We start from the raw sequence: 27,624 nt of genomic DNA, 5'->3' as shown, positions 1-27,624 counted from the left end.
ATCCATTTTTATATACAATTCTTTATTTATTTATACTTAGCTACTTATGACCAAATATTATTTACCTATATTATGCTTTATATTTTTACTGTCATTTATTCTCTTACATACAATTATAGATATACATTCACATAGTTATTCTTTTTCTTTGCCATTCTTATATTATTATTATTATTCCATTTAAGAGGTTATAAGGTAGAGTTTGGAATGTTTTGTTTACCATCCTTCGCACCTGCTATGACACCACCTTGTTTTCTCTTTCTTTTCTTTTCTCCCTCCCTTCCTTGTCTACTTCCTTCCTTCCTCCTTTCCAAACCCTTCTTCCTTCCCTTACCTCTCCCCTACTCCTACCCTCTTTCTTCTCTTTCCTACCCTCTCTCCTTCTCTTTCTTTCTCTTCCACCCACCTCTCCTTACCTCTTTCTTCTTCCCTTACCTCTCCTCCATACTTCTTCTTCCTCTCCTACTGTCTCTCCTTCTCTTTCTCTCTCTTCCACCCTCCACTCCTTTCCATTCCTTCGTCTCGCCATTCTCTACTTCCTTCCTCCCCTCCTTTCCTTCCTTCTTCCCTTCCTTTCTTTTTCTATTGTTATAGGTGTCTCTTTCAAATCCCAGTTTATGTTTTCTTGAGGATGGTATTTCCACAAACCCATTTTTGTTTCATATTATTTCCTTTTTTCTCTAGCACTCTATACTCTATATGCCAGCTATTGTCCTGATTTGATTTCACCAATCATGACCCCCTTGTTTTACTCATAACTATTATTTTTGAGTGTTATTCTATTCTTTCATTGCTTTTTATTTCTTTGTTCCATCCATCTATACCAATTATCCCATATCTGGTAGAATTATGATTCTTTCTTTCCCTGTATTTATTTCGTTAATTTATCCATTTTGGCACAGTCCATAATTTTTCTTATTATTTCATCTTCATTTGGGGTTAGTTTGTTTTTCCACTTCTGGGTGAAAACAATCCTTGCTGCTGTAAGTATATGTAGTATTAGATATTGTATTTCTTTTTTGTGTTTCACCGACATAATTCCTAATAGAAAGAGTTCAAGTTTCCAATCTAATTTAACCCTTGTTATTTCTTCCAGCCAATTTTTGATCCTTTTCCAGAATTTTTTTGCCTCTTCACAGGTCCACCATAAATGATAATATGTGCCATGTACCGAATCACATTTCCAGCAATTTGGGGAGGTATTTGTTGAAATTTTGGCCAACCTTGATGGTGCCAGATGCCATCTATAAAGCATTTTGTACTGGTTTTCCTTGTATGGGACTGATAATGTTATTCTTAAATTTATTCCCCCAAATTTTTCCCATTTGTCTAGTTCAATGTTATAGCCAAAGTTCTGTGCCCATTTTATCATTTGTTCTTTCACAATTTCCTCTTCCATTTGGTACTTCAGGAGGAATTTGTATATTTTCCCTATCATCTTTCTGTCCAGACTTTGAATAATGTTATCTAATTCGTGTGATTCTGTTTCAATGCCATATATTTTAGTATCTTTATTGTATTTAGTTTTAATTTGGAGGTAAGTTAGCCAATCAACTTTCATATGCTGATCTGCCAATTCTTCACTTGTTTTTAAGTTTCCCTGTCTGTCAATTAAGTCTCTGTATCTTAGGATTTTGTTCCAATCTGTAAAATTTGGGTGCGTCATCCTTTCTGTTGGTGATAGCCAATTCGGGATTTTCACATAGTGGATTTTTTTGATTTTGAGCCATTGTTGCAGTAAGGTTCTTCTAATTAAATGATTTTGAAAGTATTTGTGCGTTTTATGTTTGTCATCCCATAAGAAAATATGCCAGCCTGCCTGCAGGTCATGGCTTTCTAAAATCAGAATTCTTTTATTCTTCAACTCTATCCAGTCCTTCACCATTGTCATTGTTACTGCAGTTGCATATAAATCCCAATTTGGTAGTGCTAAGCCTCCCCTCTCCTTGCTGTCTTACATTGACTTTAATTTAATCCTCAGTTTGTGTCCCTGCCAAATGAATCTAGTGATTAATTTCTTTAATTCTTGAAAGAATTTTTTTACCTGGATTAATAGGAGTGGTTTGCAACAGGAAAAGTATTCTTGGTAAGATATTCATTTTAATTGTTGCTATACGTCCCATAAGTGATAACTGAATGTTCTTCCAATTTTCTAAATCTTTCTTTATTTGTATCACTAATTTATTATAATTATCCACTTTGATTGTGGAACATTTTGCTGACAACCAGATCCCCAAATATTTTACTTTCTTAGTTAACTGCAATCCGGTTGCTGCTTCCAGTTCCTCTTCTTGCTTTTTTGTCATATTCTTAGTTATCATTTTTGTTTTGTCTTTATTGATCTTTACTCCTGCCACTTCGCCGTATTCTACTAATTTTTGGATTAATTTCAAACTAGATTCTAATGGATCCTCTAAAGCAAATACTAAGTCATCAGCATAGGCTTGGACCTTATATTCTTCATTTTTGAGTCGTAGACCTTTTATTCCCTGGTCATTCCGAATTTCATTTAGTAAAGTTTCCAAAGTCAGTATAAATAGCAGAGGAGAGAGGGGGCATCCCTGTCTGACTCCTTTTTTTATTTCAATCTTTTCTGTTAGATCTCCATTCATCAGAACTTTGGCTGTCTGAGTGTTATAAAATCTTTCTATCATTTTTATAAAATTTTCTCCGAATTTCATCTCATCCAATAGTATTGTTATAAATTTCCAAATTACGTTATCGAATGTTTTTTCTGCATCAAGGAAAACCAGTACCATTTGCTTGAAAAGCCTGGACTTCTATATTCCCAGCAGAGCAAGAGAGAAGGCAGCAATTGGTTCGTTTTGTTTGGTTTCCGCCAGATGAATAAAGCAGAACTATAAACATTCAACAATATGATTTAAAAGGTAAAAGGGAGAAAACGCCATTAGGTCTCAGTCTAGGAAAAGGTCTTTCCTTCCTAAGCTCCGGCTCCCTTTCAACTCGGCTGGAGGGCCGTTTCCTCTAACTGGTCTTTGGCTTCTTTTCTCGGTTTCTTAAACGGGGGATTGGCGCGGCGGGCAGGACGGGGGGGAGGGGGCTTGCGCTCTCGGGGACGGCGGCGCCTGGGGCCCAGGGAGCGCCCCGCAGCCCTGGGAAGGCCGCCGCCGGAGGGGGGCAGGCAGAAGGCGGCCAGCCAGGGCCGAGCTTTCGCGGCTGGCAAAGTCTCCGGGCGAGTCGGGCGCAGGCAGAGCGGCAGCGAGGGCCAAGCGGCGGGAGCGCGGCTGGCGGGCGGCCCGTCTGGCAGAGCCGTGCCCGGGGGCTCCGCCTGCATCAAGCGGCGTCGGGCGAGCAGGAGCAGCCGCGGGCGCAGCTGTTGAGGCCAGGGGCGTCGGGCGGCGTTGGGAGCCCCGTGATCGACCCTTCGTCTCCCTCACCCACCAGCGGCTCCTTTGGGGCAGGCAGACAAAGCGGGGCCGCCCGCCCTCTGCCGCCGGGAGCAGCCGCCCACGGAGCAGGGATGCTGGAGCTGAAGCAGCAGGTTGAACCCGGCAGCTCAAGTGCCGTCCCCGCCTCGCCCCCCCCCCTTGCGGGAACGGGGCTGCTGGGAACCGCATCCCCAGCCGCAGGACCTGTTGGTCTAGGCCAGTGTTTCTCAACCTTGGCAACTTGAAGACGTCTGGACTTCAACTCCCAGAATTCCCCAGCCAGCGAATGCTGGCTGGGGAATTCTGGGAGTTGCAGTCCAGACGTCTTCAAGTTGCCAAGGTTGAGAAACACTGGTCTAGGCGACCCCCCCCCCCCCGTTAGGCCAGGGAAACGGGTAGAGGTCCAGCCAAAGGCAGCCCCCCCATCAGTCCCCCCCGAACTCTAGCCCCGCCTGGGGAGGGGCTGCCTTGAGTCCCTCTGCTGCTGCCGGGCGAAGGGCGGGACGCCGCTCCCTCAGGCGCGAATGTGCTTGGCAGCTGCGCCCGTTGGCGCCTGAGATGCGCCGGCGGCCGCCGAGATGGTGTGGGAAAGGAGGGGAAGCGTAATCTGACATGACAGCAAGGGGGGGGGGGAGAGGGCTAGGTTCAGACGGGCGGAGACGGGTCTTCCTCCCCCCACCTCCTGCCTCGGTGCAGCATCTCCCGAGAGGTGCCCCCCTCCCCCCAGGAGCAGCCCTGGTTCCCTTTGGCCACAGAGGGGACTTTCACAGAGGAAGGTCCTGGGGCAGGCAGGGCCACCTCGGGCCAGCAGAAGGGTGGTGAGTGCCGGCATTGTGCCAAGAGCAAGTGTGCAAGGAGCTGCATCCAGTATGTCCAGTTGAAGGACAGGAGCCATTCCACCCTTCCTCCTCTGTGCCCAGGACCCACCAGTCGGGGTACTTCTGAACACAGAGCTTGCCCAGCCGAGATGGCGCAGTGGTTAAATGCAGCACTGCAGGCTACTTCAGCTGACTGCAGTTCTGCAGTTCGGCTGTTCAAATCTCACCGGCTCAGGGTTGACTCAGCCTTCCATCCTTCCGAGGTGGGTAAAATGAGGACCCGGATTGTTGTTGGGGGCAATATGCTGACTCTGTAAACCGCTTAGAGAGGGCTGTAAAAGCACTATGAAGCGGTATATAAGTCTAACTGCTATTGCCCACTTCTGAAACAGCACTAAGCTCATGCCCACAAACAGCGCAGCTATTGGAGGCACCATCAGGCCTGCATCTCTGACAGGCATCTAACCACTCCACCTTGTTTTCCTTCGCCCCCCTTCTGGAGCAAATGCTTCAGCTGCAAATTGTCCAGAGGGGCTGGGGCCCTCCTAGTCCCCCTCTCCTTTCCTGAGGCAGCTGCTGCTACCTTCTCCTGAGAAGCAGCCATGATTAGCCCCAAATACATTACTCAGCATAACCCAATCGAGGCAGCCCAAATCTCTAATCGGATTTCCTCCCTTTGCTGAGGGCAGCTGGTGCCTCTGTGGAGCCGTTTCACGGCCAGACTGGCGCGTATCCAGCAGCGGATGTCAAACAGCCGAAATTGGGAAAGAAGGTTGCATTGTGACAAGTCTGTGGGATTCTTTCTTCAGAGAAGAACTTCCATGTCCTCTGCAAAGGGAAGTGGAACGTAGGAGACTGGGATCCCTCCAGCCATGTGCCAGTTTCTATGGCATGGGAGGCCCTCACAGAAAACGGAAAACACCCCCCCTCCAATTAACAGCCCAGGCTGGTGGCTGCAAAAATCCTGGCAACTACACTTGGCATGAATTCAAAGCCCCAACCCACCTGACTGCCTGATTTTGGGACCTTGGCAATGCATTTATGGCTGTTTCCAGCTTCCCCTGGTCACACAACGGCAATTTAATGCAATGTTTTTTGCTAGAACATTTACTTCTGGGGGCTGGCAAAAAATTATCATTGCAGATAATGGGAATCATGGTGCTTCACTTAATGACCACCTGTCAGATCTGCCCCAATCTGATCCCTTAGGAAAGAAAGACCCTAGACTCCCTTTGGTGGAAGCAAAAGGTTCCTTTACTAAGAGGATGTTGGCTGCAGTAAAGTCAGAGTAGCTCTGGGCTTCCCACACTCAAAAGACACAGAAAGCTTTCCCCTTCTCCCCCTGTGACCAATCCATCTTCAGCCAATCGGAACTCACCAAAGTGTTTTGAGATCTTTTCTTTCTGAGGGTGGCTGTCCTTGGATGCCGGGTTCGGAGCTTCTCTGGTCTTCATCATCTGTCATTCCCCCCTCCCTATTTCCCATCATGTACACACACAGCTTTATTACCCATCTATCCTCCCCACTCCTCCAGCCTTGGATGGCAGGATGCCTCTCAGGCGCCAAGCCGAGCCTGGCAGACCTAACACCACCACACACACACAAAAGATTTCATAAAATCAGGTCTGTCCTGTGATGATCCACTTAACAATTGGCAAGATCTACAACCATAATTCTGCTCTCAGTTCTGGTTATAATTCAAGGACTACCTGTGTTAGCAACCAATTTTGCAAAGCGATCCTTTTCTGCCCTCTAGTGTTTATGTGGAGTTTTGCACCAAGGTAGTGTAGCCATGATGGGAGAAGACTCCAGATCAGGCAGGCTTCCACAGCACTGTAGGGTTTTGTGGGTCACCTAAGAAGATGAGTTGTTTTGAAAAAAGAAGACTGAGTGGGCCCATGTGGACTCCAGGCAGGGCCACGGATTGCACACATGTGTGAGTGGAGGGGCAAGTGAGAGTCTGCCAGGGAGACAGCAGGTATGTGAGGAAGGCACAGAGCATTTGGCTGTTTTTAGATTCTCATGTGTGAGCAAGCTTTTTCTTTCTTCACAAGCATCAGACGCAAAGGCAGAAATTGCTGTGATTGGGCTGGAGATGAAATCCATGTGTGCGTCGCTCAAATCCGTCTGGAATTGAGTACTTGTGCAACAAAAGACAAGCTTATGTGCTCCAGGGAAGCTGCAAGACTGCCCTGTATAAAATCCGTATACAGGACAGACTCAAATACTGGAATTCCTAATTTCCATTTTAAGAAAAGAACCTTTTTAGTTTAGGTATTAAATTAAATGCTATTTCATCACGGCATCTACCTATTCCATATCTGTTGGATATTTTTAATACAATGAATCAGGTTCTCGGAAGAAAGTTAAGACTGAAAGGTGATTAACCACTCCAAATTTCTGATTTCTTCCTAAAGATTTCCAAAGGGAGGCTGGCTGTCATCCATCAGAGATGCTATAGGGGCTTGTGCATTGAGCACGGGATTAAATTAGACTGTCTGTAAAGGCCCTTCCAGTGGGACGATTTTGTGCAGAAGATCATTTCAGATCCTGGGATATAATCCATATGGCCTTGGAGACTTGTATTAAATTGAAGCAGTTCATTTAGTCTCTCCTATGATGCAGTTCCCTCCGTCTTTCATTGAGAGTTACAGCCCAATTTTCCTTCTGAAATAAGGCAGACAAATCAGAATTAAAAGCTTCTGTCTCCTGTCAAGCCTTACGAGATGGGCAAACTCTGAAAGAAGAACTACTTTATTCTTTTAATGTAACCAAATCTTGAAAGCTTGCTAAAGCAATTTTTGCAGATTAACTTATACCTAGCATAATGAAGGTGGGATTGTTTAGCGGTTGCTTTGTATCAGAGTTTCCCCGAGACTGCTTGTATTCCTCTTTGGTGAAGAATTTCCTACACATGTAGACCTTTACATTCTGTCATTTAAAAACTTTCCCCCCAAATATATCAATTTTAGCATATCACAGAAGTATGGTTCTAATGATGGGTTAGTCTTATTGCATCTCGCAAAATAGTTTTGTGAAGTTGGAGTTGCATGGAATTTCAAAATGTGTATAAAGAGAAAGAAATGTACAATGCTTTGAGAAATTCAGAAATTCACCCCCCAGCTCTTCCTGCTCTTCTCTGACAGCTTCTTTTCTTTTCAGTTGTCTGTTTCAGTTTGCTTGCATCTCTTCTCAGCTTGCTGATTTCATTTTCCTGGCTGTTTTTTCTTCTTTGTTGGTTTTGCATCCCAGCTGTGCTGTGCATTGGTTGGTTGGTTTCTTGCAGTAAGCTGGTGCTTATATTTAATACTACAAGATTGACGTCGATTAATGTTGGATACATGGGAAAAGATATGGGTAAGAAATGTAAAATTTACACAAGCCCAGAATTTGAGAGAGAACTTTTATAAGATGTTTTATAGCGTAGCACGACAAAACCGCGCTACGCAAAATAGCGGAGATTAAATCGCGTCGCTAAAGCTGCGACGTCATCACCGCCGCGACAACAGCGCGGCGACAGAAGGGCATTCTACATGCTTCGTTTTTTGCTTCCAAAGGTAGCCCTCCTCCTCCAGCTGACAGCGGCAGTGGGCACGGGGCAAAGCAGGCTGCCCAGCAGCAGCAGCCCGCGGGAAGGGTCCAGCACAGCCGCGGGGGGCAGCAGGAAGCCTGCGGGGGGGCTGAGTGGGGCCGCCGACGCCGGTGGCGGAGGAGGATGCAGCAGCGGCGGCGGCTGAGGCTCTCTTCTTCCTCAACAACATCTCCTTGGACGGGTGGCAGCCGCTGCTGGGCAAGCCCGCTTCGCCAGCCCCGGGAGAGCCTCAGCCGCCGCCGCTGCTGCGTCCTCCTCCGCCACCGGCGTCGGCGGCCCCACTCAGCCCCCCCGCAGGCTTCCTGCTGCCCCCCGCGGCTGTGCTGGACCCTTCCCGCGGGCTGCTGCTGCTGGGCAGCCCGCTTTGCCCCGTGCCCACTGCCGCTGTCAGCTGGAGGAGGAGGGCTACCTTTGGAGGCAAAGAACGAAGCATGTAGAACGCCCTTCTGTCGCCGTGCTGTTGTTGCGGCGGTAGGGTCGTTTTTTTCGTAGCGCTTCAGACGCCGCGGATTTGCCTCCACGCTTATGTCGGCGCGGATAAGGGCATCGCGGTTTTGTGGTGGAACCGTTTTATAGATGGCACTTAGAGCCTAAAAAACTGGCCTGTATGTATCCGAATTTACAACCTAAATGCTGGAGATGTGATTGTCTCGATGCTACATATTACCATATATGGTGGACTTGTAAAAAGGTAAAAGCATTCTGGATAAAAATATGGTGGATTATGCAAAATGTTCTTAAAGAAAGGATAAAGTTTACCCCTTAGTTATTCTTGTTAGGTATAACTACTGATTGTACTGTTATAGAGACTAACTTGATTTTGTACTTAATAACGGCAGCAAGACTGTTGGTGGCACAATACTGGAAGAAGGAAGATTTGCCTACTATTCAAGAATGGACATTAAAAGTAACAAACCTAGCAGAGATGGCTAAAATATCAGCATATCTCAAAGACCACTCAAATGAGAAATATAAACTGGAGTGCAGAAGATGGATTGACTATATTCAAAATAAATATGGGACTAAGAAATTCCAGATAGTTTATGACTGAAGAAACAAGGAATGATATAATCTGTTTAGAGTTAGCCTAACAAAAGAGGAGTTAAAGCTCAAATGAAAGACGATACTAACTTTCTTTAAGTTTATTTTAGAACATCTTTGTTAAAGATTTATACTCTGTATTTGTTCTGGGAAGTCGGGGGGGGGAGGTTGGGGGGGAGGGCAGGGGGGAGGTAAACATTTGCAAAAGTTTTTTTTTCTAAAAATTTTCAATAAAAAAAAAGATTGATGTCTTTTAATAGCTGCGCTGTTTTTTGGAACAAGCTTCAATGCCGGCTACTTAATGCTGTTAGTTTTGTGTTGTTCTGTGATTCTTGTTTTCAATTCTTCTGCTTCTTTAGTTGGAAGGCTTTTTATCTCTCTGAGACAGGGGAGGTGGGTTCCGAATGAAGACAATCCTATAACTGTACTGGCTTCGTCTGCCAGATGGGCTGACGCATCATGGCCAACTGTACTGCGTCACTTTACAAGGAAAAAAGAAGGGCATCTCTATAACATATATCATAGACCGCCCAGCCAAGCAGAAGAAACAGATGGATGTTTCGCTAATCAATTAACAAATGTATGTAGGAAACACACCCCATACTAATGGGGGACTTCAATTATCCTGATAGCAACTGGGAGACAAACTCCACCAATACCTGCTCGAGTGCAAGATCTCCACTGTGCTGGGCGGTATGGAAAGTCACTGACATCAGGATGACAATAAAGCAAAATGGGCCATTAATAATTTAGAAGCACCTGGAAATGGTTTTTCAAAAATAGCTGAGCTTCTCAAAATGATGCCTCTCCACACGAATGAGGCTCTCCAGTAACAGGGCTTTGGCCCCGGCTCTCTGAAGTGGGCAGCTCTGGTGGGCCTGATCTCAGCCTTGCCTGAGAAGCAGCCTAAAAATAAGGAGAGATTTCCTGTCAAAGAGATCAATTAATCAGGGGGACGGCTTTCCCTGCAGAAGTTCTGGGTGCTCCATCACTGGAGGCTGGATAACCATTTATCTGGTGTAGGGTTTTCTGCCTAAGCAGGGGGTTGAAGACCTCCAAGGTCCCTTCAAACTGTATTCTGACTGATTGATTAAAATGGGTATAGCAAATATAAATTTAAGAAATAAGTATAAGAGTTTTGTAGGCAATCTTTACTTTGCCTGACCCTTTCAAGAGAGTACTATAGTCTGGGTAGAGTCTGGGTAACATGGCTGTAACATGCCTGTGGTTCCCAGTCCCAAACTGCTGACACATTAATTACATTATAATGTGATAATCACGTTATTTTTAATATGTAGAAGCGCAAACAACTTACTCCCTTACAATCCCTTCCTCTCCAATCCCTCCACTCTGCAGACGGGTGGGGAGGGCCAGGCAAAAAAGAGGTTACCTGTAGACATTGCTTGTTTTCTTCCCCTGATAACACCCGCCCCCCACAGAGCAGAGCAGACTGGAGAAGGGATTTCAAGAGAGCGAGCCCTTTGCATAAGGTGACCAGACGTCCCAATTTCAGTGGGACAGTCACGTTTTATAACAATTTGTCCCGTGTCCCGGGCATTTTTAAAAAGTCCCGATTTTCTGGCTTCATGTTGAAAGCCCAGTGGATTTGCTTAAGAACTCCTAACCGGGGCAAGACAAAAGACACCCTGTCTAACCTCTCTCTCTGTCTCAGTACTTTCATTGAAGATATTAAAATGTTAAAGCAACAAAACGGACCTCCCCCGCACCCCTTTTACCTCATTTTATAAGAAAAAATGACCAAGTACCATAGAGCTGCAGGAAATACTTGGCTAGAGAGGTTGCGAGTGTTACTTCCTGGATTTTCTGGAGGGGAGGGGCACGGAGGTTGGAGGTCGGCTCGTGTGATAAAAATGGTGGCAAAGTTTCTTTGAAAAATATTTCCCTGACTAATTTCACCATTTCAATTTGCTCAGTTCTTTGTATTAACATCTACATCATTCTGGGTTGACATGGAGTGCTCACTTGTGCCTGCTGGTAAGTGAACTGGGTTTTTTTTCTTTTATTTTTTAATATATTTAAAAAATATATATATTTTATTATTTGTGCATAGGATTTTTTTAAAGTTTTATTCTGTGTGGATTCTTTTTTTAAATTGTCTTAGAGTTAGACTATTTAAAAAAAGATTCTATCCAAAATACAAAATACCAGCTGCAGTTTTTCACTTAAGAACTGTGGCAAGAAAGGTGGTATAGTGACCAAAGTTACAATGGCATTGAAAAAAGTGACTGATGACCATTTTTTACACTTAGTGACCATTTTCACACCTAGTGACCGTTGCAGCATCCTCATGGTCACGTGATCAAAATGTTGATGTTTGGCAAGAGTTACAGTTTATATTTGTAAATTGTAGTTATGTTGAAATAAAAAAAAATTACAATACTATTTTTGCATTATATGAAAATTTTTGTTGCTCCGTATAAAATTTTTAATCAAGCCCCCCCCCCTGGTCAAAGGTGTCCCTCTTTACCAATCTGAAAATCTGATCACCTTACCTTTGCACTATGTGCTCGCACTGCTGTCAATGCAATGCAAGCAGGCACTTCCGAAGGGCAGAAGAGTGATCAGGAGACAACAAAAGCTGGAGATGTGAAAGTGATTAGTCATCATCTCTTTCCAGTTGGAAGCCATGGCCATAGTCAAAACGTTTCCCATTTAGCACAGCCGAGGCACCAGCTCCAGTAAGGGTCATGAAGCAAGTCAAGGAAGTGATCTACCCTGGGTGGGCAACCAACTGGCTCCTGGAGATTGTCAGGCTGAAACTGACCAGCTGCTACCCCCCTTTTGAGGGCGGGGGGCTTTGCATATGATAATATGGAGAGCCTAATAAGTGTAAGCCCTAGGCAGCCCTGCCTCTCCTACGCTCCCCTCTTAAGCCTGCCAAGAAGCTTCTTTTGAGAAGGAAGTTGTGGTGGTGGGGACAGCTAATAAAGAGCCATGGCTATGTCTGTGGGGGGAGGCTGGCAAAGAATAAGACGAGGAGCTGGAGCTCATCACCCCTCATCCTCAAAGGAGTCAAAGTAACAGGTTAACACATCTTCATGGGAAACCGTTGAGTTAATGACGATTTACAACTGCCCTTCTTGAAAGAGGAGGAGGAAGAGGAGGAGGAAAGGGTGCTGGGAGGAGCAAGTGCAGGAGGGCACAAAGTCACAGGGCCAGGAGAAAAAAGGGCTATAATGTTTTCTGTGACCATTAATGCAACGTGATAAGCAAGATCTTTGGAATGTATGTAATCATCAGACAGCATTAAAACCACCAGGCTCTAAAGTCTCTGGGGGAGGGCACAGGCAGTCCCAGGTTTGCAGCTGGGTAGCTCCAAGGGAGAGCATCCTTTGGCTCAGGGCCTCTTAAGGCAGCTGTGGTTAATGCTGGCCTCACTCTGGACTCAGGAGTGAACTTGAGAGCGGGATGGCCTGTCTCCCATCGCGTGGAAGGCATTTGTTTCCAATCAGCAAGTGGCGTCTTCTAATGAGAAGCCTGCTTCCAAATGTTTCTTGAAGCTCAAAAATGAAGACCCCACAGCAACACTAACAATGCTGGTCCCCCCACAAGGCGCTCTTAGATTCCGTTGAGCTAAATGGTGACCGTATGCTTATCAAAAGACCCCCCAACACCCTCCTTTCAAGGCTCTGCTACTGAATACAGCCCACCCTCCATCCCTAAGACAAAAACACAGCTGGGCTAATCCAGTATCTGACTCTTGGAGCCCAAGGCCAAGCTGAGACCTTGGCATTGCGAGTCCTTTTAGCCCACCCTCTCCACTCATGATGTGTCCTGGGTGGAAAATATCCCAGGGTCACAGGAAAAACAGCCACTGTCCCTGGCTTGTGATGGGAGGAAGCCTATGCTCCGTTATGAGAGTCTCCTTTTTTTCCTGTTGGAGGTCCAGAATCAAAAATAACAGAACAGAGGATAGCATATTAACATCAATTTATAATGCAAAATAAAGCATCCACAGAAGCAGAATTGGAAGAACTGCTAAGGTTTACCAAGAAATCAAAAGTTTTGCCAAACATAGCTCAGACTGTAAAGGCAAACCAGATGGAGTCCCCCATAGAGGAAGCAAGCAAAGCTATTGTGTCATTTTCATTTGATTCAAAATCAGGGGCCCTTGTGGGATTTGTTCTATCAATGGTTAGATTAAAAAACATGGAAATGAAAAAATTTGGAGACGTATTTCATATTGTAATAATAGAATGAGACAGGTGATACCATAAAGACATATTATTATTAAATAGGTTTATAATGATGCAATGGAATATTGGTATATATATGAATCGAATATTTAGAATATCTTGTTTAAAATGAAGGAATAACAATTGTAGTTGAACATATGATGCACAATGATAACAACATATCTATGTATACTTGATGGACAATCAGTGATTTTATATATAATTGAAAGCGATGATGCACAAATGCGTGTAACCAAACAGCATGCTATATGTATATGTAATTGATGATGGTTTTATGTTTCATGTTTTGTTTGTCTTTGTTTGTCTAAAAATAAAAAACTTTTAAAAAAATTAGGGGGGGGCTCTCTGCCTTTTCCTCAGAAAGAACAAAGCCTTCTAACTAGAAGAAGAAGAAAAGTAGAAACAAAGAAAAGAGCATCCAGAACATCATGAAAGAAAATAAGGTGGTCTGTACTGAAGCTTGTTCCAAAGAAATAGCACAAATATTTAAAAATGCCAATACTATAATATCAAATAAAAGCACTAGCTCACTGAAAGAAATGACCTAATTAATGTACAGGATATCTGCATTATAACTGAATACTTGGGATGCAAAATTAACAAATGAGGGGGTCATGCCAAAAATGCAGCAATCAAATTGAAGATTAGGCTGGAAAATAGGGTCAGAATGATAAGAGAACAACTATCCAACCCAGGAGAGTTTGAATTGATGAGGAAATTAGAATCATAGAATTATAAGGCTGGAAGAGATCTTGGAGGTCTTCTAGTCCAACCCCCTGCTGAAGCAGGAAACCCTATGCCATTCCAGACAAAGTACTTCCTTGAAAACCCCCAGTGGTGGGTCATCCAGAATTCTGGGAGGCAACTTCTGTTCTGCTGATTAATTGTTCTCTCTGTCAGGAAATACCTCCTTAGTTCCAGGTTGTATCTCCCTCTGAGGAGCTTCCATCTTCTTGTCCTCAGGGGCTTTGGAGAAAAAGTCAACATCCTCTTCCTTGTTGATGGCCTTTCAAGAATTGGAAGACTGCTATCATGACTCTCCCGAACTTAGGCTAAACATATTTTGTTCCCTTAGCCGTTCACCAGAAGGCAAGACAAAGAGTAACATATGGAAGATTATTAGAGAAAGAACCAACCTACTTGAGAGACCGCCTCCTGCCAATCACCTCCCTGCAACCAATTAGATCACACAGATTGGGCCTCCTCCGTATTCCATCGGCCAGCCAGTGTCGGCTGGCAACTACAAGGAGGAGGGCCTTCTCAGTAGTAGCCCCGACCCTTTGGAACGAACTCCCCGTGGAGATTCGTACCCTCACCACCGTCCAGGCCTTCCGCACAGCCCTCAAGAACTGGCTAGCCCGTCAGGCCTGGGGACAAGGATAGTTGCCCCTCCCGAATGATGAATGTATGTTGCTTATTATTTTTATTATATGTGTTTATGTCACTGTTTGTACTTCCCCTCCCCCCTGATTTTATGTGAGCCGCCCTGAGTCCCCTCAGGGAAAAGGGCGGCCTACAAATGTTAATAAAATCTAAATCTAAATCTAAAAGAAAGGAGAAATTTCCTGACAGTGAGAAAAATTAACCAGTGGGATGGCTTGCCTCCAGAAATTGTGGGTGCTCCATCGTTGGAGGTTTGAAAGAAAGGACTGAATAGTCCTTTGTCCAAAATGGTCTATTGGTCTAGGGCAAAAGTTTTCAAACTTGGCAACTTTAAGATTTGTGGACCTCAACTCCCGGAATTCTCCAGCCAGCTGGCTGGAGAATTCCAGGAGTTGAGGTCCACAAGTCTTAAAATTGCCAAGTTTGGGGGCCCCTGGCCTAGGATGTCCAGCTTAAGTAGGGGGCTTGGAGTGGAAAACCTATACAGTCCCTTGCAATTCTGTAATTGTGAATTGTATAGAAAATTGGAATGTAGGAAAGGGCACAAAATGTTAGATAGGACACCAAGGGGCACAGATTCTCTAAAAACATGTCTTGTTGAAAGATGTTTTTCAACATTTAGCCCAGTTTGTTTGTGACAAGAGAAGCCCTTGGCTCCGCTGAGCAGCCCTGGCAGCGATTCTGGATGGCGGAGTGTTCCTGCAACCTTCAGGGAGGAGTGGAGGGAACCACACAGCATCAGGGTAGGCTAGCAAAGCAAAGGGAAACCAGAAGTTGACCAGAGAGCAGGCATTGTGTCCAAGGGCCCAGAGAGACGGACCAACAGGGCATTGCCATAGAGGGTCCTTTGCCCCTGAGAAAAGTGTCACAACCTGATCCTAACCTTGCATTTCTTCTGATCCTGACCCCTGGCAGAATCACTCCACATAAAGATTTGGGTGTGTGTGAGAAACTCCTATTAAGGCCACCCATTCCAGAGTTCCAGTTCTGGCAACAGCTCTTCCTGCAGGCTCAGCCATTTCTGTTGCCCAACAGTGAGCAAAGGGCGCTATCTGGTGGCAGAGAGTGCCTGTGACTTCATTTCATTCATTTTCATTTTGCTTTATTTGTATGCCGCCCTTTTCCCTGAAAGGGACTCAGGGCGGCTCACAACTCAAGGGAGGGGAAAAACAGACAAGTTACAAAACATAAAGACCATACACAATTAAAAAGCACAATCATACCATTCGAAGTGGGGCTGCAAGTCTTTAGCCCCAGGCCTGTTGGAACAGCCAGGTTTTAAGGGCTATGCGGAAGGCCTGGAGGGTGGTGAGGGTATCTCCACGGGGAGTTCGTTCCAAAGGGTCGGAGCAGCCACAGAGAAGGCCCTCCTCCGGGTAGTCGCCAGTCGACACTGGCCAGCTGAAGGAATTCGGAGGAGGCCTAGTCTGTGGGATCTTATTGGTCTAGTGGAGGTAGACTTCCTGTCTATGGAGCTTCTCCATCCTCCAAGTCCTGGTTGTCCTGAAGGGGATTTTTCAAGAGGCAACTGGGCTGTTTTTAGAATAGAATAATAGAGTTGGAAGGGACCTTGGAGGTCTTTTAGTCCAACTCTCTGCCTAGACAGGAAACCCTACACCAATTCAGACAAATGACAATCCAACCTCTTCTTTAAAACTTCCAGTGTTGGAGCATTCACAACTTCTGGACGCAAGCTATTCTACTGATTAATTGTTCTGTTAGGAAATTTATCTTTAGTTCTAGGTTTCTTCTCTCCTTGATTAGTTTCCACCCATTGCTTCCTGTTCTACCCTCAGGTGCCTTGGAGAATAGCTTGACTCCCTCTTCTTTGGAGCAGCCCCTGAGATATTGGAAGACTGCTATCATGTCTTCCCTGATCCTTCTTTTCATTAAACTAGACATACCCAGTTCCTGCAACCGTTCTTCATATGTTTTAGCCTCCAGTCCCCTAATCCTCTTTGTTGCTCTTCTCTGCATGTTTTCTCTGAAGACGTTTCACTTCTCATCCAAGAAGCTTCTTCAGCTGAGTGAATATCCCACCATCCTGTCAGAGCTGAAGCAGCTTCTTGGATGAGAAGCGAAAGGTTTTCAGAAAAAAAGCAGACAGCCCAGTTTCCCTTGGGCACCTTTGGGACTGTGACTTCCTGGCTCTTCCGTACTCTGCTCCTTCTAAGAATCCAAATGAGAAGCTGCTGGACTGGGGGTGGCGGTCATGGGGGCCCCTACACGCAAGCAGCTTGCTCACTCATTTCTTCAGTACGCCCTTGACCCCAACAGAATCCAGGAGGCCTATCCTGTTTGCCCTGCTGACTGCCTGTTTATAAACCCCTCCTGAATTGTTCCCAATTTTACCAACTTCTGGCTTTGGGAAAGTCTTCAGTAATCCCAGGAGCAGAAAGTAAGAAGAGCTGCTTCCTCCTCTGGTGTGCAGGAGCTCCGAACATTGGAAATCTTCCAGGCTCAGGATTAGCAGCTACCTGATCAAGCCAGAGCCTCACAGGTGACATTAAGGTAGCTGAAGGGCAAAAAAGGAGATAAATTGCCATTTATAATCCCAAACTGGGCATCTATATGAAGGAGCTCTGGATTGTTAAGTAGTCCTTGATTTACAACAATTGGGAGTAGAATTTCCATTGCTGAGGTCATTAAGCATCACATGACTTCATCTGATTTTATGACTTTTGCCACAGTTGTTAATCAAACACTGTGGTCATTACATGACTTGCAAGTGAGCCTTGCAGATTGCTTCCATTGTTAAGTGAACTGGCCTGGTCATTCAGTGAAACAAGATGCGGTACTGGGGAACAGGGTTGAGGGAATAATCAGTATATGTCTAATTTTTATTACTGTACTCTAATGCAAAGGATTCCAGATTTTCTTGGTTTATGGCATTCTGGGAACTGATGTGAGTCCACATCAAAGAAACTATTCTGTTGATGTTATATAAATATACATTGTGCTGCTGTACTGTCATTTTTTAGTGTGCATGTTTTTCCTAGACCCTTAAGTTTTTGCAAGAGATAAATAAAACACCCACATCCAGAATGATCCCAAGGAATCTTTTTCTCTCGTTTTAGTATACAGAAATTATTTTCTAGAGTCAATGTGATGCCCAAACAGGACACAAACAGCATCTGCATGGACTTAGCCCATCCTTGAATTAAGCAAAACTTGTGAGTCATTCCGACAATATAGTGAGGACAGTGCCTAACTACAGCAAGAGGGCAGTGGCACATAATACTAGGGAATATAATGCACTGAGCCCAGTCAGAGACGCTCAGTTTGACAGGTTCAGAAACAGAAGTAATAACTTTGATTTCCATGGAGGAAATGAACAACAGGAAAATGAGCAAGTCCATAAGGAGGATGACTTGTGTTGTAATATAGTTCCTTGTGCAGGTGTGTGTCCTCCATGGCCTAGTCCATACTAGGGCCTGCAGAGTCACGCTGAATCACACAGGAGAAAACAAACTCCTAGAAAGCCATAACATCATGATAGTGAATAACATAACATTCCGATATGTGCCCTACCATTGACGTCCAGGATTTGACCATATATAGAAAGAACTTTCCTGAAGCAGTAAATTAGAAATTGTACTTTTACAGGCTGTTTTTAAGCACATGCTATTGCTCCTCCTGCCTTTGTCCTATCTCAATAAAAGGGGCTCTCAGACTCTCATCTGGGTCGTTCGTGACCTGTCTTTTCTCAACATTGGCCTCATGGTCGACCCACGGGAATTTCACAGACTTGTCTCAAAAGTTAAACAGCACAATTGTATTAAATTCTGTGGTTGCACTGCAGGCAATGGCGGCAGTCCTGGGTCAGCGCAAGGAGCAGAATCCATTAATGGCTGGAAGACTTCTCTGCGGGGATGGAGAAAGCTAACTATTTCTCCGCTTAAGCGGTAATCAATGTTGCTCTTTGAAGAACTGTACATTTTTAACATTATAAAATGTCTTTAATAACAATGCTTTAATAACATAGCAATGCTTAAGTATTATAGGCATATTGAAAAATAAAGATAAAAGTGCAAAAATCACATCTTACAAGAGGATCAATATAGTATATTGCTCTTTTGCAATATTGGATATGCTGGCTAGAGTCTTTGATAATGAAATGGGCAACATGTAAATTTAATAATAAATAATAGGAGCAGTGTGGTGGCCTAGAGGTGAAGACGCTCGCCTCCCAGTCTGAAGATTGAGAGTTCAATCCTAGACCACGACAGATGTTTATCAGGGTGCAAAGAGAAAATATTTGCTGCAAACTCCACGTAGGTGTCAGGAAGGGCATCTGGCCAGTAAATGCTGAACTCCATTCAGTTGCCCCGACCACAGCAAGGAATTACAGGATTGTAAAAATACTAAATAAATAAATAAATAGATGGTTGATGGCTAAGAATTATCTGGGTTTCCTGTTCCTGTGGGTGAATATTTCTTCTTCTTCATATATTTCAAAATATTTTAAAATATCATCTATATCTTGACTTACTTTTCCAAATGTTGCACATTTATGATGCCATAAATGACAAAATGTCCTGATTTATTTCATGCAAATCTTTGTCATGGTCAAATCCTTCAAAATTATTCACAAGAGCAGCACATTTTTCAAAACAGTTTTTCAGAATTTCTTGCCTGAATTTTGCAGCAACATTCTATCATGCTGCTGCAACATTATTGATAAAATGAGGATCTTGCAGCCTTCCAAAAGCCACACAATGTTAGTGCTTCATTCTTCATTGCAGTTGCAGCTTCAGCAAATGTAGCAATAGCTTCCTGGATCATAAGTTGAAAGAGAGGGGCAAAGTTGAAAATCAGGAATTTATAGAATAGAGAACGCATACTGCTGCACCCGCATTTTATCCTCAGGTTGGGTCTCTGCCTTCTGCATGATCCGGAGGGAGGGAGGAAGCCTTATTCAAGCTGCTTAATTTTTTTCTGGAATCAGCTATTTGAAAAAAGTTAAAATACAATAAAAATAAATTTTCCTAGATTGACAACAGCCACTAAGACTATATAGCAAGCTAAAATAGCCATCCTGTTTAAATAGTATCATCCAGGCCAGGATTTAATAAGCTACATCTACTTAATTCGACCATATGCCTTGTAATTTCCTGTATTTGGTTATCCTGTTCATAATGGAAAACGCATAAAAAGCAGGTAAGAATGCCCTGAAGGCTCCTAACATGATTTTGCCCCATCACTTTTCATCTTTTAAAGAGAATCCAAACTTCTTCTCTATTGGAAAACAGGCACCTCCTTCATTCTGCCCACAAGGGAGATCCTAGCTGGGGGGATCCAAGGGGGCCTTTTCAGGAGGCATCTTTCGGACTCCCATGTTTTTTCTCTGAAGAGGTTTCGCTTCTCCTCCCAGGAGCTTCTTCGGCTCTGACTGGAGGGTGGAAGTCCTTCCATTCTCCCCCCTCCTCCCCCTCCAGTCAGAGCCGAGGAAGCTCCTGGGAGGAGAAGCGAAACCTCTTCAGAGAAAAAAACATGGGAGTCCGAAAGAAAAAGTTCCTTCGGGGTAACCAGGACCCGGAGGGCCGAGGGGCTCCAGAGAGGGATCTCCGGGGAAACGGGCGTCGGTGGCTCCCAGGCGACTCGGAGCTCTCGGGGCCCCCAGGGCCGAACCCCGCTCAGAGCTCCGGGGGTCGGTCTCGCTCTGGAGCCGCTGCTTGCAGTGACCTGCTCTTGCAGCCTTTGGAGCCCCAGAGACCGGAGGCGGCAGGAGGGAAGCCGCGGACTCCGGGAGACGCTCCTCTGTCCCGGCGGCTGTCCCCTTTCCTGGCACCGCCGCATGCCGCTCGCGGGGCTCCTCTCGTCCGGCGGTCCGCCCAGAAGGCCCGGCGGAGGGCGGCGGTGCGGCCGAGGCCTCCTTCCCGCCAGGCACCGGAGGCGTCCCCGACGCTCCGCTCCGGAGGGCCGGGTGAGCCGAGGCGGCGGCACCCCGCTTCGGTTCCCTCAGAAGCCGCCAACGACCTTCCTCCGCCCGCTTCTCAGTCTGGGCCGCGCAGGCGCGTTCGGGGGGCCCAACCGTCGCGCGGGCCCTTTAAGAAGCAGGTAAACACACAGCGGCTCCTCCCCCTCCCCTCCCCCTGTGCGTCACTCGACGTCGCTGCCGCGCGACCGGCCCTCTTACGCCGCTGCACTCCAGCCGCGTTATTCTCCAAACGCACGCGCCGCACCGCGGCCGCTGGGGTTGGGGGATCCCTTACGCCGAATGCGTGGGGAGGCCGCCGGACGCGCGCAGGCGCAGGAACCTTGCCTGGGTCGCCTGCGGGAGGGGGAGGCGGCGGCGGCAGCGGCGGCGGCGGCGGAGCAGAACATGAATGGAGCAAAATGGCGGATCATGTGCAGGTGAGGCGGAGGGGCCGGCGGCGCTCCCCCCCCCGCCTTCCCTCCGCAGCCCCGGGGCCTCAGCGGCCGGATGGAAGGCCGGCGCGGCGCCCGCTGTAGGGCCGCGGCGGCGATGCCGTCCCTTCCGAAACCGGGCGGGCGCCGGTCCCCCGCGGGAGGCAGGCACGGGCACCGGGGGCGCGCGCGGAGCAGGCCCGGGGCGGCTGTAGCGGGCGCGGGGGCCGATGTCTGGGCCGGGATCCGCCGGGGAGGAGCGGAGGCAGCGCTGGCCGCCTTCCTTTGCCGAGCCCGCCGCCTCCTCCGGAAAGTGGTCCCGGCCTCTCCGAGTCCCGAGCCCGCCTCGCTCCGTCCCATCGCTGCCAGTCGGGAGATCCCGCCCGGGGTCGGTCTCGCCGGCAGCCCCGGCCTCGGCCTCCCGGCTTCGGACGAGGGCATGTGGGCCTGGCCGGTGCCCGGGCTCCCCTGACAGACCGTCGGCCTCCCTGCCTCCCCCCACGTGGCCCCGGCTGGCCAGGCGAAGGCAGGGAGCGGAAGGCGGCGGGGTCCCCCCCCTCCTGGCTGCCCTTCCGGAGTAAACGTTGCATGGGGAGCGCTGGGGAGGCACCCAGAGGGCATCTGTCCGTCTCTTGCCCTGTCAAGGCTGAAGAGGCAGCTGGTGGCCCTGAAAGCTCCTGCCCTTGTCCGTAGGAGGGCCGAGTCTTGAATGAAGCCTTGGGGAAGCCAGGTTTGTTTAACAACCGCACTAGCAAGAGAGGTCATAAAATGAGGCAAAATTCACTTAACAAATGCCTTGCTTAGCAGCCGAGCCTTTGGGGTCCATTGTAGCCGTAAGTCAAGGACCTCCTGTACTGGAGCCCACTGCCTCCCCAAGGGGCCCTTTCAAACCCTCTGGCTCTCCTGTTGGCCGCCTGTCCTTGGGCTGGAAAGGTGGAGGGTCTCCCAGGCCAGGAAACTCCTCCGCCTGCGATAGTGTCCCTGGGGCCCAGAGGCCCTGGGTGAAAATGCCATCCCCATCCCCCCTCTGGGTCTTTGTGCCGGCGGCTCAAGCGACTTGCTGGGCTCAGCAACAGCCGTGTTGTTCTCTGGGGAAGAGGATTTATTGGAAGGCTTCAGACTTTGGAAGCTCTGAAAACTCTCTTATGTCCAGTTTCTTCCTTAAAAATGTCCCTGGAGATTCTCTGTCCTCCAGGTTCCGGTTGTCCCAAAGGTGCTTTTTCAGGAGGCAACTGGACTTTCTTGTTTTTTTCATTGAAAATGTTTCGCTTCTTATCCAAGAAGCAGCTAAGTTTACTGGGTTAGAAAGCTATGCTAGCAGACATCACATTTATTTTCTGTGTAAAACTATTTTCTCAGTCATTTTCTCTTAATTTCATTATATTGAAGCAAGTAGCGTCTACTCCAGTTTAGGAAGGAAGACTTTGCAGGACATCTGTCAGTGAAAATTGCTTGACGCATTGCTGGATCCTGAATGAAACCGTTCTGACTAAGCCATGGAACTGAAACACTACTTGTCATAGTTTGCGATGACTTCTAGCAGGAGCATCGTTATCCCGTCTCTTCTTGATGGAGCATCCACAGTTTCTGAAGGCAAGCTCTTCCCTTGATTAATTGTTCTCACACTGAGGACATTTCTCCTTAGTTCTAGGTTGGATCCTTTCTTGATAAGTTTCTATTTGTTACTTCTTGGTCTGCCTTCAGTTGCTTTGGAGACTGCTATCATGTCACCCTAAGTCCTTCTCTTTGTTGCACTAGACATACCCAATTCCTGCACCTGTTCATCATATGTTTTATCCTCCAGCCCCCTAATTATCTTTCTTGCTCTTCTCTGCACTCTTTCGTGAGTCTCAACATCTTTTTTTGTATTGTGGTGACCAAAACTGGATGCAAGATTCCAAGTGTGGTCTTACCAAACTATAGAACAGAATGGAATAGGAATAGGATACTTTATCTGTCCAAGTGTGATTAGACACACAAGGAATTTGTTTCTGCTGCAGAAACTTTCAGTGTACGTGCAAAGTGACATTTTTATCATTTTTATCATAATGCCAATAAAGGGGGGAAAGTAACGAAGATAAACAGGATAAATGATAATACTGCAGCTATACTATATGAGGAAATATACATAGACATTAGATAGCACTGTGAGAGTTAGGTGTTCAGCAGATTGATGGCAGGAGGGAAGAAAACTCACTGTGTCTAGTTGTTTTGCCATGCAGTGCCCTGTAGCGCCATCCCAAGGGGAGGAATTGAAACAGTTTATATCCAGGATGAGGGGGGTCCTGTAGATATGAGTCACCTTATAGGGGAGATGGGTGCATTAAACTGTAATAAATGAATAAACTAAGCGTGGTATCACTTCACGTGATCTTGAAGCTAACTTTGTTGATGCAGCTTAGAACTGCATTGGCTATTTTGGCAGCTGCAGCCCCACTGCTGGCTCATTCTAAACTGGTGGTTATTAGGATACCTAGATCCTTCTCACAGTTACTACAGTTGAGCCAGGTACCACCTAGTCTATATCTCTGCATTTGTTTTTTCTTGCCTAATTGTAAAACCTTATTTTTGTCATATTATTTTGTTGGATAGGGCCAAGTATTCAAGTCTCCCGAAATCCTTCTGTATCTTCTGAAGTGTTCCCCACTCCCCCATTTTCTGTTGTTGGTAAATTTGATGAGTGCCCCTTCTGTTCCCTCAGCTAAATCATTTATAAAGATGTTGAAGGCAAGCCTAAGGCAGAATCTTAAGGTAGCCCAGTGCATGCTTCACTCCACTTAGATGTAGTTCCATTGAGTTCAACAGGTTGAGGGTAGTTGTTCAGCCAGTTTCAAATCCATCTGATGGTGATGCTGTCTATCCCACATTTTTCAATTTTTCCAAGAGGTAGGTTGTGGTCTACTTTGTCAAATGCTTTACTGAATTCTAAATAAATAATATCCACAGCATTTCGCTGGTCCATTAATTTTGTCACTTTGTCAAAGAAGGCAATAAGATTTGTCTGGCATGATCTATTTTTGACAAACCCCTGTTGACTTCTGGTTATGACTTTGTTTGCCTCTAGGTGTTCACAGATTCATTGCTTGATTGTCTTTTCCAGAATCTTTACAGGTATTGATGTATGGCTGATAGGTCTAGAGTTTTCTGGATCCATTTTTTCCCCTTGTTTAAAGATGGGAATTATAATAGCCATTTTCCAGTCCTCTGGTAGTCCCCCCTCCCCCGATGCTCCAAGCTCTTTGAAAGACATGGTTCAGTGGTTCGAAGGTTAGACTTGCCAGCTCCTTCAGAATTCTGAGATGCCTTCCCTCTGGTCGCTTAGAGAGGGCTATAAAGCACTGTGAAGCACTATATAAGTCTAAGTTCTATGCTATGGTCCTGGCGATTAAAACTCATCTAGGGTGGGCAAGTGTTTTCATGCCATATTCTTGGCTATTTTGATTTGTATTCCTAATCTGTCTCCTGTACGGTGCTGTTTTTGATAAATTGTATTATATTTTCTTTTGCATAAAGCCAGAATTAAATACTTCTGCTTTCTCCCTGCTAGACGTCACCTCCTTGCCATCTTCGCCCATTAGTGGATTGATTGTTTATACACTTTTTTCTTGTTTCTTACATGCTGAAAAAAATTATTATTATTTATTTATTTATTTATTTATTTATTTATTTATTTATTTATTTATTTAACTAACTAACTAACTTGTATGCTGCCCACTCTCGGAAGACTCAGGGCGGCTTACAAATAAGAAGGGAAAGGGGGATATAAAAATAAAAAAACAACAGTTAAAAATTCAACAATATTCATAACATAAGATGGGGCTGGATAATTCAACAGCCCCAGGCCTGCCGGAACAGCCAGGTCTTGGTCGCTTTGCGGAAGGCCGGAAGGGTAGTGAGGGTCCGGATTTCAACGGGGAGATCGTTCCATAGGGCCGGAGCAGCAACAGAAAAGGCCCTCCCCTGGGGGATCGCCAGCCGACATTGGCCGGCAGATGGAATCCGGAGGAGGCCTAGTCTGTGCAATCTAATAGGTCTCTGGGAGGTAACTGGCAGGAGGCGGTCTCTCAGGTAGCCAGGTCCGATACCATGTAGGGCTTTAAAAGTAATGACTAGCACCTTGAAGCACGTCCGGAGACCAATAGGAAGCCAGTGCAGCTCGTGGAGGATAGGTGTAACCTGGGTGTACCTAGGTGCACCCACAATCGCTCGCGCGGCTGCATTCTGAACTAGCTGAAGTCTTCGAACATTCTTTAGGGGCAGCCCCATGTAGAGCGCATTACAGTAATCCAGTCTTGAGGTGACGAGAGCATGAGAGACTATCCGAAGGGCCTCCCGATCCAGATAGGGTCGCAATTGGTGCACCAGGCGAACCTGGGCAAAGGCCCCCCTGGTCATAGCCGACAGATGATGTTCTAGTGTCAGCTGCGGATCCAGGAGGACTCCCAAATTGCAAACCCTCTCTGAGGGGCGTATAATTTCACCCCCCAGGCTAAGAATGAAATAGCTGGACCATCCTTGGGAGGGAGCATCAATAGCCACTCAGTCTTGTCGGGATTGAGTGCAAGCTTGTTCGCTCCCATCCAGACCCTGACAGCCTCCAGGCACTGGCACATCACTTCTACCGCTTCACTGAGTTGGCATGGGGCGGACAGATACAATTGTGTATCGTCTGCATATTGATGATATTTAATCCCGTGCCAGCGTATGATCTCACCCAGCGGCTTCATGTAGATGTTAAATAGGGGGGGGGACAGGACCGAACCCTGCGGCACCCCATAATTGAGGGGACTAGGGGTCGATCTCTGCCCTCCGACCAACACCGACTGCGACCTGTCCAAGAGGTAGGAGGAGAACCACCGAAGAACGGTTCCTCCCACTTCCACCTCCTGCAACTGTTGCAGCAGGATACCATGGTCGATGGTATCGAAGGCTGCTGAGAGGTCAAGAAGCACTAGGATAGAGGAGTGACCCCTATCCCTGGCTCGCCAGAGTTCATCGATCAGCGCGACCAAAGCAGTTTCTGTGCTGTAACCAGGCCTGAAACCGGACTGAAAGGAATCCAGATAATCGGTTTCATCCAAGGACCGCCGGAGTTGAAATGCCACCACTTTCTCAACAACCTTCCCTACAAAGGGGAGGTTGGAGACCGGACGATAGTTACTCAAAATGGCTGGATCCAGAGAAGTCTTCTTCAGGAGGGGTCTCACCACCGCATCCTTTAGGAGGTTTGGGAAGGATCCCTCCCGGAGAGAGGTGTTAACTATCGTCTGGATCCAGTCGCGTGTCACCCCCCTGCTGGTCGAGACCAGCCAGGAGGGGCACGGGTCCAGTATACAGGTGGAGGCACTCACCGCTCCCATGGCCTTGTCCACTTCCTCAGGAGCGACAAGTTGAAACTCGCTCCAAGAAATCCACTCAAGATCTTACCCCGGTACCTCGGCTGGTACCGTGCAATTGGAGTACAGATCTGTCCGAATCCGAGCGACTTTATCCGTTAGAAACTGAACAAATTCCTCAGCTCTACCCTGTAAAGGGTCGTCCGCGTCCCTCCCTTTCAAGAGGGAGCGGGCTATTCTAAACAAGGCGGCTGGGCGCGATTCAGCAGATGCAATAAGAGCGGCAAAATGCGCACATTTCGCCACCCGTATTGCCACGAGATAGGTTCTGATAAAGGCTCTCATCAGTGCTCGGTGTGATTCAGAGTTACTGGCCCTCCAGCGGCGCTCTAGGCGTCTCTTTTGGCACTTCATCTCCCGGAGTTCCTCGGAGAACCAAGGAGCCCTTCTGGATCCACTACCTTGGAGAGGCCGTAAAGGCGCAAGGTCTGCCCCCTCGTCTAATATTAGGTCCCGGACGAGGGGAGCCTTGTGAACCACAGACCTGGCATTTAGCAACATTTGGCATTTGTTGCAAGTCTTAGTTTATTCTGAACCTTCCCTTTCCTGAATTTGTTCTTGCAGATTTGGGCTATTTGCTGATCTTCTGTTTTCGTTAGGTGTCTCCGTTTTTTTAATACTTGTCCTTTTTCTCTCTCAGTTTATTAGAGAATTCTTTATTCTCTTATTCAAAACCATGCTAGTTTTGTTTCAGGTATTTTATTCTTCTTTCTTAGTGGTATTGTGTTAGACTGTGCTTTAATAATCTCATTTTTCAGAATTTCCAAGGATCTTGAGCTGCTTCCCCTTTAGAATTTCATCCATGGAATCCTTCCTAAGACTCTAGTTTGATTTTGTTCTACTGCTTGAGCTTCCATTATGTTGACTTCCAATATAACATGGTCTCTCACTCCCCAAGTTCCCCCACTTCAACCCCTTCTATCATTTCATCTCTGTTAGTGATAATTATGTCCAATATAGCTGACCTTCTAGTTCCCTCCTCTACCTTTTGGGAGACAAAGTTCTCTGCTAGGTTCATCAGGAACCTGTTTGATCTCCCACTAGGTGCAGAGTTTGTCTCCCAATTGATATCAGGGTAGTTAAAGTTCTCGATTACTCCTGTGTGTGGCATGCTCCCTGCACACCCCAACTAACTGATTAGCAAACAGAGCATCTATTTCCTACACTTGGTTGGGTAGTGCGTAATATATGCCTATGGCAATGTCATTCTTTTTCCTTTTCTATTAACCCAAATGCGTTCCGAGTCTCGGTATAAACTCTTGGTGCCTGCCTGGAGCCTGCAGTTTTCTTGGCAAGAATTCAGAAGTGCCAGCTCCCTAGGACTGAGGAAGAATGACTGGTCCAAAGTAGCACAGCTGGGTTTTTTCCCTCAGAATCATTGAATCATAAGGCTAAAGGGGACCTTTAAGGTTTCCTAAGTCCATCTCCCTGCCCAAG

The 27,624-nt window shown here is 46.4% G+C and overlaps 1 protein-coding gene across 4 annotated transcripts in view; it reads left to right on the top strand.

Moving 5' to 3' along the window:
• The first annotated feature begins 20,645 nt into the window (after positions 1–20,645).
• Positions 20,646–27,624, top strand: part of XPO7 (exportin 7) — a 55,256-nt gene continuing 48,277 nt past the window's right edge. The window contains exons 1-2 of one of the 4 annotated variants that reach the window (XM_087706008.1): positions 20,666–20,797; positions 22,200–22,384. In XM_087706008.1, the coding sequence (XP_087562134.1) occupies positions 22,361–22,384 (24 nt within the window). In that variant the 5' untranslated portion in view covers positions 20,666–20,797; positions 22,200–22,360. Of the gene's footprint in view, positions 20,798–22,180; positions 22,385–27,624 lie in introns of all 4 variants that reach the window. The other 3 variants (XM_087706007.1, XM_087706010.1, XM_087706009.1) reach the window with 3 other exon arrangements.

This window comes from Thamnophis sirtalis, unplaced genomic scaffold (genome assembly GCF_051295495.1).
Source record: "Thamnophis sirtalis isolate CommonGarterSnake01/CBP01778 unplaced genomic scaffold, rThaSir2_p1.2 scaffold_2, whole genome shotgun sequence".
Lineage (NCBI taxonomy): Eukaryota > Metazoa > Chordata > Lepidosauria > Squamata > Natricidae > Thamnophis > Thamnophis sirtalis.
Note: the sequence above shows the minus strand (reverse complement) of the source record. Positions and strands in the feature narration are given on the sequence as shown.